At 43.6% G+C, this 16,192-nt stretch overlaps 1 protein-coding gene across 1 annotated transcript; it reads left to right on the forward strand.

Annotated features, from left to right (window-relative positions):
- Positions 1–2,530: 2,530 nt before the first annotated feature.
- Positions 2,531–4,928, forward strand: TMEM252 (transmembrane protein 252). The gene is made up of 2 exons (XM_009974313.3): positions 2,531–3,229; positions 4,310–4,928. Exons 1-2 carry the CDS (start codon positions 2,931–2,933, stop codon positions 4,665–4,667), a joined length of 657 nt encoding a protein of 218 aa, XP_009972615.3. The 5' UTR covers positions 2,531–2,930; the 3' UTR covers positions 4,668–4,928.
- The last annotated feature ends 11,264 nt before the right edge of the window (positions 4,929–16,192 follow it).

The raw sequence follows: 16,192 nt of genomic DNA on the forward strand, positions 1-16,192 counted from the left end.
GGTGACAGGGGACAGATCCAGCTTGGAAGTGCATGTTCAGTGTAGGCATCAATCAAATTATTATTTCAGCAATGAGAGAAGACACAGGGCTCAAGACCCAGTGACAGTTTTTTTAGCTGTAGCTCTGCACGATGGGAGGTCAGCACAGTGTTTTGCATGGCTGATAAAGATTTTTAAGGGCAGATGAAAGCATGTCTAGCAGGTCAGCAGTTTTGAAGTCCTCCATGAGCAGGAAAGACAATGTGTTTCCCAAAACTCTTAGCAGCTTTTTTGTAAGGAGGTAGCACATGCCATAGAAATCAGTGCATAATTATTACCTGTCTCCCCAGCTACATCACATGGAAACATAAGGAGGAGACATTTGCCATCGTATAGGCTGTGATCAAGGGTTCAAGACATCTAAGTGGAAAGTGTACAACAGTTTTGTGCATCCAAGGCATCTGGAGACTTGGTATATTTAAATATGTTTGTGAATTGCTATGCTGTATAATGACCCTGAAATATCAGTCTGTGATGTCCTCGTGTCAAAGAATCATAAGTCTATTGACAGCCTGATAAGACACTGGTAAGGTGATTTCCTTCTTGTCATAACTGAACAGGGTAAATATAATAAAGGAAACTACATGTGAATGTGAGTTTCGAAGACCCAGACCAGAATAAATACATAGCTGGCTTTTGGTAAAGGAAAAGGTGGCTTACAGGAAGTACCACCTGAAGGAATTGTGAAAAGGCATTGCAGAGTGAGAAGCACCTGGCTTGTATCACCTGGTTCATCACACCAGCCACAGATTAGCTGGCACTGACTTGCTCTCTTACCTGCACATGAAGTGGTGCCACACTTCCTTGGTGCTGTGTAGGTGGCTGTAGCCAAGTGCTGAGAGAAAAGGACTATATCAAGTTTGGCAGGGTTTTCCTCTGAAATGAAGACTAGGCCAAATCACTCCTTACCTGAATGCCTTCCTTAGGAAGGGCAGCAGCTGGTCTTGCTCTGTTTTCACTTTGGCTATGATATAAGAGTGGCCCACCTTAGAAAAATTCTGTCTAATGATTATATTGTTTAATGAGATTTATTCTTGATGTTGACATTCTGAAAACAAAAGTAAGTATGGCAGATCCTTTGGGAACTGAAGAAACGGTAATGGTGGTGGGAACTTGACATAACTATGCTTGATCAGAATGTGTGGCAGCTTTGTACCAGCTGCTGTTTCCTTATAAATACTCTGATTTGTTGTAAATTAACTTCTGCCACCTTTGGATAAACACAGAGCAGAAAAATACAGTTCTGGTTGAGCAGCCATGAAACATCATATGAGCTATACTTCTGTGAGATATAATGTGGTGCAGCTCACACAGGTACAGCACAGGACAGGGTAAGGCAGGAAACCCAGTACTTTCAGGACTCCTGGCCAGTCGGAAATCAAAACTGTCTGCTCTAAGTTGAAGACACAAGGCTCAAGGGCCCTATTGAAAGTGCCTGTGAAGAGCTTTCTCCCTCCAGAGCTTCAGGGAAGGTCCACAGTAGGAAGAGCTGGAGCCTTCCTCATCCCAACAAATGTGAATCCCTCTTTCAGGGTTTGTGTAAATGACCTACAGCATCTAGACCCAAGCAATATATTAGAAAGTTTTATGGTATTGACTACAAAAGTCCTACAGCTTCCCCATACTGCAGTGAAATAGAGTCCACAGTAGGTAGGAAGAAACCTTCTTGTAGGCCATGGCAGAAAATTCTCATAATCATTTGTTGTTACCCATATGTAACCCACCTCATTGAATATCACCCAACAATTCCTGTAATAAACTCAGTGCAATAAAGGTTTGAGCCTGAGACATTTTTTTTGAATGGTCCCATGTCCTGATTTACTCACTGTGTGCAGTGGTGGTTTTACAACAAACCTAAGCAAGGTCTGGTTAATTACTCTATTGTTGAAAATATTCAGGAACATAATAAGTAACATTCCAAATAAGGTAACATTTATAGAGAAGTCAAGTTGTGGTCATGAATTTTGCCACACCCTGGAGAGAAGTAGTGGGTGTAATCTCTAAGAGAAAATCCATAGGCTAATTCTACGTCTTGTATTGGAGTTAGCAATATTTAGGCCTAAAATCTGTTGGTAACAAGCATCTCTGAATTTCAGATGTCTAAGTATATTTGGAAAAATTAGTATAGGTGTTTCTGCATAACTTTGAATACTGACCCTTTTGAAAAACAGTCAATAAAAATTGCTGGAAGAGAGAAGTGAATAACAGTAAAGGAATCAGAGTACAATTGAACGTTCAAACAAAGGAGATTTCTTGTAAGTCTATGTCCTTTTTTGTCATTATGCAATCTTGATTTTTTTTCACTTTATATAATAAATTCACTGATTATATCACATTGAAAGGTAGAAATTTTACCTTTTTCAAAAGACTATTAAAAATATCAAGGCAGTTGAATAATGTGTTAAAGACAGAAGGAAACCAAAATCCAAAGAAAGATGAAAACGTGTGATTAAGAAAGAAGTATATTTTCCCTTCTAACTTTTAACAGGGAGTTATGAACAGTTGTTGTGTTGTTTGTTGTTGTTTTTTGGTTTGTTTGGGTTTTTTTTTTTAAGATAAACAAATACAGGAGTCATTAATAAACTAACAATGTGTGTAAACCATTGGAAATTGTAGCATACAACAAATGCATCAGTTCAGTATGCACTCCAGAGATTACAGTGGCAAAGGAATGGTGCAGGAAGTTTCTGTTTCCTTCCATAAAATAGGTTTAAGATTACAAATTAATCTCAGAAGATATTATGAGTATCTCAAAGTGTTAATGAGTAACTTAAAACTGCCGGCTTCTCTTAATTGTCCAAAGGCCAGTTGATCCTGAAGTATATAAAATACCACTGCATGTAGATGAGAAGCACAGCTGAGACAGCCAACAAAGAGCAGACGGGAACCAAATGCTGTGTCTGCTGGGAAAGATGCCAAAAGGTGTTTTTACCTTTATTCGCCTTTTTGTGCTCTTACTCGGTTTCTCCACTATTTGTCTGGGAGTCCTTTGCGTTTCCACAAGTTTGCCCACATGCAGATGTGGAAATAACGAGCTGGTATTTTATTGCCTGCTAGCTTTGGGGTTCTTTCTACTTGTGACTGGCATTTTCTGGAGCACTTTCCATGAAATCTTGAAATACAGAGGCCTCAGCAGCATCTTCATTCAAAATTCCAGCTGTAGAGAGCTACATGTCAGCACCGTAGACAGGTATGTGTTGCAGACTGCTGGTGATGAATTTGGAGGGAGGGATGCTGTTTTGTAAACATACTGTGAGAAAAAAGAAGCAATATAAGGTTTTTACAAATCAAAAATTATTCAGCCACTTTACTATATTTCTGTGGAGAGAACTTGATTTTCTAGAGGAAGCAGCAATGTGCAAACAACAATTTGTGAAAAAAAAAAAAAAAATACATAAGGTAAGGGACACTGCAGGAAATGTGGCAGGTTGCACAAAGCCATGCATGGAGGGAGCAGGCGCAGCTACACCAGCTGCTTGGAGCTCTTGGAGCAGCATCATTAGTTCCATCTCAACAGACAACTCCAGATGTGCTGCTGTGGGATATGAGCTCATATTACTTGTTATCATTGAGGTGTGCAGGGAGCTTCATCTCCCAATATGGTCCCTGCTGAAGTTTTCTTGTGTAATTGTCCCCACTACTGTTGAGCAAAGTCTGATGCCTTGAGAGAGAGAGTTTCTTAAACTTATTGTCACTAGGCCTGACAAAAGTCTTTAACAGCATCGGTGGATACAAACTACTTTTCCTGGGCTGTTGTGGAAATCACCTGAGAAACACTAACAATGTGTGCTCTAAAAACACTATAAAAACAGCATTCAGCAAATTTTGGTTAGATAAGCAGAAACTTGCAAAACATATTTTAAAACTGTGGAAAAACAATTATTATTGTAATAATAAATAAGTCACTAACCTACTTCGGACTAACCTACTTTGGACAGTTATCTCTTTCTTCTTAAAAATCATATTTTTCTTGGGCATTTGTAGAAATATTCACAGCCATGAATGTTTGTATGCCATGAATAGGAATGCTCTTCTTTTTAGAATGCTTTGTTTTCATAAAATATTATTCAGAAAGACATGGGCAATGATCCCAGTAAGCCAGCTGGTTTAAATGAATATATTTAATTGATCTACACCTACTTAGTTTTCCATTTACAGTTTAAGCCTCATCTAAAATTTAGAAGTACAACAGACAAAGAATATAACCAAGCTCACTGAGATAAATCACACTTTGTCATGGTGTGTTAATTTTTGGTTTGCTTTTTTTCAGGCCTGACTTCTATCCCCCCTCCTATGAAGACAGCACAGATCCTGAAAAACACACCTCCCCACTGCTAGTTGCGTCCACACTAAAACAGCAAGAAGTTATCAATGTCCCTCCACCGCCATATACTGAAAGCAGCGCAGAGTTCATCAGTGAAACCAATGAGCAGGAACAGCCACCACCATATGAATTATCTGTGGGGCAACTACAGCAGCAGCAAACAGCTGTCCAAGACTCAAACCCTGCAGCGGATTTGAATTCTCATCCATCCACACAAGAAAACAGTTACCAACAGGCTACAGACTGTCAGGGGACCTCAGAAGAAGCAAACCCTGTTGTAACATCTGAGACAGGCAGTGGGTAAAATCCTGCACCTGTTAAGTGGGGAAAATTGGAAGAAGACATGTGTCAGTGATCCCTACTAGTACACCACTTAGGGTGAAACTACCCAGGAGAAGCACTGACCATTGTGTGGTTGAGTGGAGTTGGAGGGGATATATATAAAGATGCTCAGTATTTCAAAGCAGAATGAATCTCCATAGAGATAGAAACGATCAGCCTGTATCTTATAAAAGTCAACATCACTGGCAATAGGAGTTTCTTATGCTGCAAGATAAATGAAGCATCATGCTGTTATCAATCTTAAATGTTTATGCCTCAAAAGGAGTTCCAGCTGAAAGTGTCTTTGTCACATTAGCTGGTGGGAAACCTGTTAACTCTGCCTTTGTTGGGAATTTGTAAACTATTTGTTGTAACTGATAATTTTTGTATCATATGTCTCTCAAGATACTTGTTTCATTTTGGGGTCCTAATATCTGGTATTTTACTATTGAATTCATGAATAAATTTGATATTTAAAACAAATGCCTTCTATTTGCTTATACGACACAAGGTGTCCATGATTCAGGATAAGCACACAATACAATATACTTAATACACTTCCTAGCTGCTAAACAGACAACACTGCTTATGCCCGCTGGTCCCCAGAGGGAAATAGAAATTGCACAATGAAAAACCTTTTCCGACCCTTCTCAGTTGTCTCTACAAGCAGTTGCTTCCACTGCAGCTTACTTGAGACTGTGGGAACTAAAAAGGTGTCCTGTATCCTGTTTCTGATACACATGGCCTTATGGCTAGGGAACAAGTACTAGAAAGAGGAGAGGCTTGGACTCATCCTTCCTCTGTTACATATTTCCTTCCTTCCACCAAATCACTGAGCCAAATTTACACCCATGCTACTGTCATCTATAATTCCAGATGACAAGAAAAATTTCATGGAGTTTCACTCAGATTTGGACCTGCAACACTGACAATAGGTGGAGTTTTTCTTTTTCATAAAATCATAGAATAGTTTGGGTAGGAAGAGACATTTAAAGGTCATCCAGTCCAATCCTTCTGCAATGAGCAGAGGCATCTTCAACTAGATCAGGTTGCTCAGAGCCCCATCCAACCTGGCGTTGAATGATTCCAGGGATGGGTCATATACCACCTCTTGGGGCAACCTGTTCCTTTTTTTGTTGCAGAACCAGTAAGACAGAAAAGTCACACTTTCCAGATGCACACATACCCCAAGACAAAAACTTTAGCATTATGGCTACATAAACATTATAAATGCAAGCTATGATGGTGATGATAACAATGGCTAAGGTCAGGGAAGTGATGATTTTTTTTTTTTTTCTTCCAAAGAATGTCATCCTTTATGGGAAGAACCTATAAACTTTCAGTTGATGTAAAGAGAAAGGAAAGCAGGATGAAATGAGGTGGAGAAACTACAGAGAAAGGAAAATCAATTCAAGACAAGTCAAGGGAGAAAAATGTATTAAAACCATCACAGGCTAAAAAGGAGGCCCTGAAAAGGATACAAGGTGGTAGAAGATGCCACCAGAATATAAAGATTTTTCAAAGTGAGTAAGAAGTGGCATAGCAGAAAGGACAATAGTAAATATCAGAGGAACATTGAACGTTATTTCCAAAACAGCTAAAGCGAGGATCTCCTATGCCAAGTGACCTTGTTATGCTCTTGTCTGCTAACACAGCCATACCTGCATCCTGAAATCCTTTTTTCTTCACTCCAGGGGCCCAGATCTTGAAGGATGTGTGCACTGCCCAAGCACTGATGCAGGGATCAGTCATAGTAGATGAGGCCAGGATTAACCAGTAGATCTGTGGCAAAATGCTTGTACTGTTCAAATTCGATTTTTTTTTTTTTTTTAATGTGGAAATTTAACTTTTCCACTAGATAACTTTTAAAGCAAGACCACATGAGTGGGAAATCATTGAGACTACAGGTAGCTCTGACAGGAATAACTGCAGGAATACTACTGAAGGTTGCTCTTGGAGCAGTTTGCTACAGAAAACGACATTCAGATTCATTCCACATAGTTCGTGCACAATCAGGAGGAGGCAACCCTCTCTTTCTTTCCCCCAATTTCAAGGAGGTCCTGTAGGTCCAGGCTTCTGCAGATGTTGTGAGGTCTCAATGGATCAAAAAAATGTGAAACCAAAGATAACTACATCTTCAACCTGCAATATGAATGTATCTGAGACATGAAGGTTATTGAGGTAAAGAGAAAATTAAGATTAATACCTGATACTTTACTTGATACAATCTGTTTTTCAGTTTGTCTTTTCAACAAGTAAACTATTTGGCTGTGAGCTTAATGGAAAATGGCGTGGTCAGTTAGCTTAAAAGTTTCAACAATCTTAAAGCAGCAAAAACTTTTAAACGGTTTGCTTTTGATCAAACTTACTAGCAGAAAGTTATCTTTGTCAAGAATAGCAGCTGGAAGTTTTAGATTAAAAGGAATTTCCTTTTGACTGGAGAATATGAACAAATTGAACTAAGGCTTCAGAACAGAACAGGTTCTTTTAGTGTGTTGACAACAGCTTCCTGACACAGGTGACTGAGGAAACAACACAAAGGTGCATGGCTGTCCTGATACAATACCAGAAGAAATGAGTGGGCATGTGAAGGGCTTCACTGCACTGATAATGAGATGGTGGAGTTCTGAATCTTGAGCAGAGGGAAAAGGGCAAAAAATGCTACCAAATTTAGCCGAGCAGACTTTAATCTCTTCACTTGGAAGAACACCATGCGTTAAGGCCCTGGGAGAGAAGATGAGTCCAGGGCAGCTGTTTGATTTTCAAGGATCACTTCCTTCAAGCTCAGAAATGGCTTATCCTGACACACAACAGCAGGAGGCCTGAATGGATGTCCAGGGAGCTCCTGGCTAAACTCAGATATGAACAGGAAGTGTATGGTAAGTGGAAGCAGGGACAGGTGACCCAGGAGGAATATAGAGACACTGTCAAATCATGCAAGGATGAGATTAGGAAAGCCAAAACCCATCTGGAGTTGAATATGTTGAGGAATGTGAAGGGTAGCAAGAAAAACTTCTACAGGTACATTAGGTGAAAGAGGACATAGAAAAGGCTACGGTGCTCAGTGTTTTCATTGCTTACATCTTTATTGGTAAAACCAGTCTTCAGGAATCCCAGGCCCTTGAGACTAGAGGAAAATTTTGGAGCGAGGAAGACTTACTCTGGGTGGAGCAGGATCAGGTTAGTGAGCACTTAAACAAACTGGACATACACAAGTCCATGGGATGACTTGGGATGTATGCACAGTGTTGAAGAAGCTGATCCATGCCATTGCAAGGCCACTCTCCATCATCTTTGAAGGATTATGGTGACTGGGAGAGGTTCCTGAGGACTGGAAGAGAACAAACATCACTTCTGCCTTTAAGAGGAGGGTCTGGGGAGTTTCAGGCTGGTGTCCTGGGTTTGGGTGAATGGTGGGGGGTGTGGTAGCAGGGGAAGGGGCTACAGGGGTCACCCCCCTGTGAGAAGCTTCTCGAAGCTTCCCCGGCTCCAAGTCAGACCCAGCTCTGCACCAAGGCTGAGACAATTAGTGACAGTGACTGCACCTCTGCAAGAATATATTTAAGAAGGGACCTGGGAGAAGGAATTAGACTTGTGAGGAGGGGGTTGCAACATCTACATGAACACCAAAGTCAGTGGAAGAGGAGGAAAGGGGTGGGAGAGGTGCACCAGAGCAGAGACACCCCTATATCCTGTGGCAAGACAGCAGGGCCAATCTACCTTTCCACCTGAGGTCTATGATGGATCAGACACTGACATGAGGTCTGTGGGGGGACCCATGAGTCTCAGGTGATTACGTCTGAAGGAGGCCAGGACCCTGTGGGAAGAAGCCCCCACTACTGTAGTTCGGCACTGGGATGATTGCAATATGCGGGGGTGTCCCACGCCTGAACAGCTTGGGAAGGGCTGCAGCCTGTGGAAGGGACTCAAGTTGGGGAAAATTTCTGGATGACTGTCTCCTGTGAGATGAGAATCACACTGGAACAGGGGGAAGAAGTTCCAGAAGTTCCATCCCCCTCCAAGATGGAAGAAGTAGCAGCACTGACTGCACCCTCCATTCCCTGCCCCCTGCGGCACTGGGGGGGAGGAGGTAGAGATATCGGGAGCAGAGCTGAGCCAGGGAAGAAGGGAAGGCTGGGGGGAAGTGTTTTCAAGATGTGGTAATGTTTCTCACTGTCTTACTCTGTTAAGTGTTGTTGTTGTTAGTGTCTGTATTAAATTTATGTTCCTTTTTATTTCCCCTAATGAGTCTGCCTTTTGCTCGTGACCATAATAGGCGATTAGTCCCTCCCTGACCTTATCTTGAATCCTGAGTCTTTGTTTATTTTCTCTTTCCCAGCACTGCGAGGGGAAGGGGGAATGAGCAGCTATGTGGTTCTCAGTTGCCCTGTGAGCTCAGACCATGACAGCTGGTCAGCCTCACCTCAGTCCCTGGGGAAGCCATGGAACAACTAATCCTGGAAACCCTTGCCAAACACATGAAGGACAAGAAGGTGAGTGGGAGTAGTCAGCATGGATATATGAAGGGGAAATGATGCTTAACCAACATGATGACATTCTGAAGTAAGATGACTGGCTTGGTGGATGAGGGGAGAGCAGTGGATATTGCTTTTCTCATCTTTAGTAAGGCTTGTGATACAATCTCCCATAACATCCTCATAGACAAGCTGACAAAATACGTTTTAGATAAGTGGACATTGAGTTGGATTGAAAATCAACTGTATAGACAGGCCCAGAAGGTTGTGATCACTGCCACAAAGTCCATCTGGAGGCCAGTGACCAGCAGTGTGCCCCAGGGGTCAATATTGGAGCCAATACTGTTTAACATCTTCTCTAACAATAGGGGTGATGGGACAGAATGCACCCTCAACAGTTTTGCAGGTGATACAGCACTGCAAGGAGCAGTTGACACACCAGAGGGTTTTCTGTCATTCAGAGGGACCTGGATGGGCTGGAGAAATGAGCTGACAGGAACCTCATGAAGATCAGCAAAGGGAATGCAAAGTCCTGCCCTTGGGGAGGAATAAACACAGGCACCAATACATGCTGGGGCCAGTAGGCTGGAAAGCAGCTCCTCAGAGGAGGACCTGGGGATCACATGCTGGACAAGAAGTTGAATACTCACCAGCAAGTCACCTGCACTGCAAAGAAGGCCAATGGCATCCTGGGCTGCATTAGGAAAAGCATCACCAGCAGATCAAGGGAGGTGATCCTTCCCCTCTGGGTCAGCACTGCTGAGATGCATCTGGAGTGCTGGGTCCAGGTCTGGGCTCGTCTGCAGTACAAAAGAGACATGGACATACTGAAGTACCTCCACCAAAGCACCAGAAAGATTAAGGGACTGGAGCATTTGTCATATGATGAGTGGCTGAGAGAGCTGGGAATGCTTAGCCTGGAGAAGTTTCAGGAAGGATCTTACTGATTTCTATACATACCTGATGGGAGAGAAAGCGGAGAATGGAGCCAGCTCTTCTTGGTGGTGCCCAGTGACAGGACAGAAGGCAATGGACCTAAACTGAAACACATGAAATTCCATCTGAACACTCAAGAAAGTTGGGGTTTTCTTTTATTATGGAAGTGGCCAAACACTTGAACAGTTTGCCCAGAAAGGTTTTGGAGTCTCCACCTTGGAGATAATAAAAATCCAACTGGACGTGGTTGTGAACAACTTCCTCTACCTGACCCTGCTCTGAGCTGGGAGATGGACAAGGTGATTCTAGTTCTGATGGACTAGATGATGCCTTCCAACTTCAAGGATTCTGTGATCCTATGGTTCACATGAGTAGTATTGCCTTCCAAATTGTCTCTGAACACAATGTGCTTCTCATCCTGTCACTAACTCTCTTACAGAAGGACACTTCTCCCAAGGGAAAATGTAATAACTATTTAGCTGTGTTGGCAGGTGAACTTGCTGGTATTTTATGATTTAGCTCAAACCATTCGATGCTGAAGAGCAGATGCTTGAAGCCTGTGTGGTAAAAAGCCACAATCATTCTCCACAATGAGACTATGCCAAACATATTGTTGCTTCTAGTCACATTGGCACTACAGTCTTCTACCCTTTTCAGTAATTTGGTCTCAGCTATTGTGTTTTAGTAAACTCTTTAAGTTATGTCAGTCACCAATTTGTACTGCTCCAAATTTGCCCTTATTTCCCTTTATATAGACTATTCTTTATCTTAGATCATGAGAGCAGTTACTACAATACACTGTCATTAAACAGATGAGATCATAGAGAGTTTTCTTTAATATTGAACATTATTAAATCATTCTTACACTATGTTCCCTTCTCATCTTTAGTTCCTTTTTCTCTCTTTCCCTCTCTCAAATCCATTGTTCTGTTAGTATTCTTTTATCACATCTCTCACTTCCCAACTGAATCAATCAATCTGTCCTTTCCTAATCCCCTCCATTACCTGCTGCCTCTTTCTCTATTCCTGGGACCCACCAAACCCTGCCTTGGTCAACCCTCTACCTTGAAACTGCTCTCTCTCTCGCTGGTCTCTCTGAATTGCTCTTTCTCCTTTTCCTCCAGTGTGCTGGGAGTATACATTTGTATTGCTGTAAAACTCAGAAAAATCTAAGCTTTTAGGAAACAGAAATAAAGTCCAAGTAAATGTTAGTGCAACCACAGATGAAAAACATGGGAATCTTGTGATTTCCAGACCTGATAAAACTGCTAATCCAACAGTAGCCACAGAAGGGCCAAGGTCTCTGACATAGCTTCTAGACACTGTGATAAGACAAACAGTAATAATAGCAATTTTCTCTCTGCTAGATATATGATGAGTTTTTAGAAGCCTTGCATCTTTGTACAAATTCACATATGTTCCTTTTTTCCAAACAATTATCTCTCATGTTAATAAGTAAAAGACCTCAAGAAATGAAGTACACTTTATAAGATTATGGCTACAGTCCTGCCCAAACACATCAGAGAGATACAAAGATATACACTGTACTTCAGCCTTACAAAGTTCTATTCATCTTCTTCCAGCTGGAGTGCATGGAACTCTGCCTGGGGATTGGTGAGGGGCCAACTGAGAGTTTATGGGTCAGGATTAAAGGGAAGGCAGGGACAGATGTTACAGTGGGGGTCTGCTACAGGCCACCCAACTAGGAAGACCAAGCAGATGAGACCCTCTATAGACAGATAGGAGCAGCCTCATGTTCACAAGTCCTTCTCCTCATGAGGGACTTCAACCACCCCAATAGCTGTTGGAGGGACAGCACAGCAAGGCATAAGCAACCCAGGAGGTTCCTAGAATGCACTGATGATAACTTCCTTCTCCAAGTGGTAGAGGAGCCAACAAGGAGAGGTGCTATGCCGGACCTTGCTCTCACCAACAAGATGGGGCTGGTGCGTAGTGTGAAGCTCAAGGGCAGCCTCAGCTGCAGTGACCATGAAACGGTGGAGTTCAAGATCCTTAGGGCAGCAAGGAGACCACACATCCAGCTTGCTATCCTGGACTTCAGGAGAGCAGATTTTGGCCACTTCAGGGATCTGCTTGGCAGAGTAACGTGGCATAAAGCCCTGGAGGGAAGAGGAGCCCCAGAAAGCTGGTTAATATTAAAGGATCACCTCCTCCAAGTTCAGGAGCAATGCATCCCCACAAAGAAGGACTCAGGTAAGAACACCAGAAAGCCTGCATGGATGAACAAGGAGCTCCTGGACAAGCTCAAACATAAAAAGGAAGCCTGCGGAGGGTAAAAGTAAGGACAGATAGCCTACGGGAAACACAGAGAAACTGTTTGAGCTGCCAGGGATCGGGTTAGGAAGTCCAAAACGCTGATAGAACTAAATCTGGCCAGGGACATCAAGGGCAAGAAGAAAAGCTTCTATAGGTACACTGGTGATAAAGGAAGCCTAGGGAAAAATATGGGCCCTCTCTGGGGGGAAACGGGTATCCTGGGTTTGAGTGAGTGGTGGGATTTTTTGGTAGCAGGGGAGGGGGCTATAGGGATGGCCCCTGTGAGGAGCTTCTTGAAGCTACCCCAGATCCAAGTCAGCTCCACCTCTGCACCAAAACTGAGCCAATCAGCTGCGCCTCTGGGAAAACGTATTTAAGAAGGGACATGGTGACAAGGAGTTGGACTTGTGAGGAGAAGTTGTAGCAGCTGCATGAACGCCAAGGTCAGTGGAGGAACAGAGGAAGAAAGGAGAGGGGAGGTGTGCCAGAGCAGAGACCCCCCTGTATCCTGTGGTGAGGCGGCAGGGCAGCCCCCCCTGCCACCCATGGAGGTCTATGGTGGAGCAGACACTGATTTATGGCCTGTGTTTCATTTCATATGACTGACCAAGGTGACTGTGCCCAAAGAAGGCCGGGGTCATGTGGGAGAAGGTAGCCCCTGCTGTTACAACAGCACTGGGAGGATTGCAGCATTCACGCCGGAGCATCTTGGGAACAGCTGCAGCCCATGGGAGAGACTCCAGTTGGAGGAAGTTGGTGACCCACGATGGAGCAGTGTGGGGAACTCTGAGGACCGTGGGAGGGACTCACATCAGAGAAAGTTTGTGGAAGACTGTCTCCTGTGGGAGGGGGACCATGATCAAGCAGGGGAAGAAGTTCCAGAAGCTCCCCCCCCCCCCCGAAGATGGAAGAAGTGGCAGCACTGACTGCACCCCCCATTCCCTGCCCCTGCGCCTCTGGGGGAGGAGGTAGAGACATCAGGAGCAGAGCTGAGCCCGGGAAGAAGAAAGGAGAGGGGGGAAGGTGTTCTCAAGATGTGGCTACGCTTCTTGCTGTCCTACTCTGTTAAGTGGTGTTGTTAGCATCTATAATAAATTATGCTTTTTTTTTCTTCCCCTAATGAGTCTTCCTTTTGCCCATGACCATAATGGGTGATCTGCCCCTCCCGGTCGCATCTCAAATCCCAAGCCTGGCTCATTTGTCCCTTCTCATCACTGGAAGAGAAGGGGGAGTGAGTGGCTTCATAGTGTTCGGTTGCTGACTAGGCTCAAACCATGACAATGGGAGACCTGGTCACCCAGGTTATGGAGAATGCTAAGGTAGTCAACAATTTTTTTGTCTCAGTTTCACCAGTGAGAGCTCCAACCACACTGTGAAAGGTGCAGAAGGCAAAGGCAGGGACTGGAAGAATAAAGAACTGTTCACTGTAGGGAAAGATCAGGTTTGAGACCACCTAAGGAATCTGAAGGTACACAAGTCCATGAGACCTGATGAGATGCATCTGTGGGTCCTAAGAGAACTGACAGAGGAGGTTGCTAAGCCACTTTCCATCATATTTGAGAAGTTCTGGCAGTCCAGTGAAGTTCCCACTGACTGGAAAAGGGGAAACAGAACCCCTATTTTTAAAAAGGGAAAAAAAAAGACTGAGGGAACTATAGGCCAGCCAGCATCACCTCTATTTCCAGCAAGATCACAGAGTAGATCCTCCTTTAAACTATGCTAGGGCACACAGGAAATATGGAGGTGACTGGTGACAGCCAACAAGGCTTCACTTAGGGCAAATTGTGCTGGACAAATTTGGTGGCCTTCTGTGACACAGTTACAGAGTTGGTGGATAAGGGGAAAACCATTGATGTCATCCACCTGGACTTGTGCAAAGCATTTGACACTGTCCCACATGACATCCTTGTCTCTAAATTGGAAAGATATGGATTTCACGGATGGGCCATTCAGTGAATAAGGAATTCAAGTGACAAGTGGTGATCTTCAGGGGTTGGTATTAGGACCGGCATTATTTAACATCTTTATCAGTAACACGAACAGTGGGATTGAGTGTACCCTCAGCAAATTTGCCAATGACACCAAGCTGTGTGGTTTGCTTGACACACTGGAGGGAAGGGATGCCATCCAGAGGGACCTTGACAGGCTTGAGAGGTGGGACTGTGCAAACCTCATGATGTTCAACAAGGCCAAGTGCAAGGTCCTGCACATGGGTCGAGGCAATCCCAAACACAAATACAAACTGGACAATGAGTGGATTGAGAGCAGCCCTGTGGAGAAGGACTTGGGAGTATTAATGGATGGAAAATTTACTGTGAGCCAGCAAAGTGCACTCGCAGCCCAGAAAGCCAACTGTATCCTGGCCTGCATCAAGAGCAGTGTGGCCAGCAGGTCGAGGGAGGGGATTCTCCTGCTCTGTTCTGCTCTCCTGCACTACTGTGTTCAGCTCTGAGGCTGGATGAGAAGGATGTGGACCTGCTCGAGCAGGTCCAGAGGAGTCCACAAAGATGATCAGGGGGCTGGTGCACCTTCCCTGTGTGAACAGGCAGAGAGTTGGTGTTGTTCAGCCTGGAGAAGAGAAGGCTCCAGGGAGACCTTACAGCAGCCTTCCAGTACTTAAAGGGGGCTACAGGAAAGGTGGGGAGGGACTCTTTATCAGGGAGTGTAGTGACAGGACAAGGGGTAATGGTTTTAAACAGAGAGGGTAGATTTAGATTAGATATTAGGAAGAAATTCTTTCCTGTGCGGGTGGTGGGGCACTGGCACAGGTTGCCCAGAGAAGCTGTGGCTGCCCCCTCCCTGGAAGGGTTCAAGGCCAGGTTGGACGGGGCTTGGAGCAACCAGGTCTAGTGGAGAGTGTCTCTGCCCTTGGCAGGGGGGTTGGAACTAGGTGATCCTTAAGGTTCCTTCCAACCCAAACCATTCTATGATTCTTGCAGAGAAAAGCAATTATTTACTGTGAAATAGCAGTTACATTTCATCAGTATCACCAATCAGTATAAGAAACGGATGGTGAGTGGATATAGGCTTAAGCTCGTTCTGGAAGCCTGTTGTTTGACAGCTATTCAAAACCACACACAAACAGCCCTTTTCTCCATTTCAGTACAGAGGCATGACTACTGTTTCTGAAGCCCAGGACAAAGTCAGTACTGAGATTTTAAAATACAGTCTTTGTTCACAAAGACTGCCTTCATGAAAACAGACTGCCATCTACTGCAGCTAGTACTCTACTGACTTTCTGATAAAAGCACAAGTATGCTTCTTCACAGTCCTGATTTCTTCAACATAAGTCTTCCCACTGCCTCTTGAAAAACACCTGGCTCCTGTATATCTTACTTTTCAAAGTGCAAGTCCCAGTCCCAAAAGCTTGGCAAATGGGATACTTGGAACTAGCTAGTTCACGACATGAACAAAAATTATTTAATTGTCAGAGGATGTGTCAGAGATTTTAGAAATTCTTGGACTGTCTTTCAGAACATTCTTTCATGCAGCCCAGTAATTTGAACTAAGTGTCATAATCCAGAGTATGTCTGTGCTTGGCCATGTGTGATCCACTAGTTAAGAGCTTATTATTCTGCACTTTGATGAGTTTGATCTATAAGAAAAATTAAAGGTTAGATAAACAAGGTTTCTGTAAAGATGAATAAGATGTCCAAACTGTGTGAAAATGCCATGGTCACCTCCAAAAAAAGTCTTTATGAAAAGCCTCTAAACTCTTAAAATCTCTTTTGGTTTATGGGAATACTTAATGGTACAGTAGAATACTATGTGAGAACTTTAGTACCTCAATTGTTTAGAGTCAATTAAGTAGATAATGTAA

This window comes from Tyto alba, unplaced genomic scaffold, assembly GCF_018691265.1.
Source record: "Tyto alba isolate M040663 unplaced genomic scaffold, T.alba_DEE_v4.0 Super-Scaffold_42, whole genome shotgun sequence".
NCBI lineage: Eukaryota > Metazoa > Chordata > Aves > Strigiformes > Tytonidae > Tyto > Tyto alba.

Bases quoted from the DNA above. Each gene is read 5' to 3' on its own strand.
- TMEM252 (XM_009974313.3), top strand. From the start codon at position 2,931: ATGCTGTGTCTGCTGGGAAAGATGCCAAAAGGTGTTTTTACCTTTATT. The intron at 3,230-4,309 runs GTATGTGTTGCA...GCTTTTTTTCAG, and splicing joins CATGTCAGCACCGTAGACAG to GCCTGACTTCTATCCCCCCT.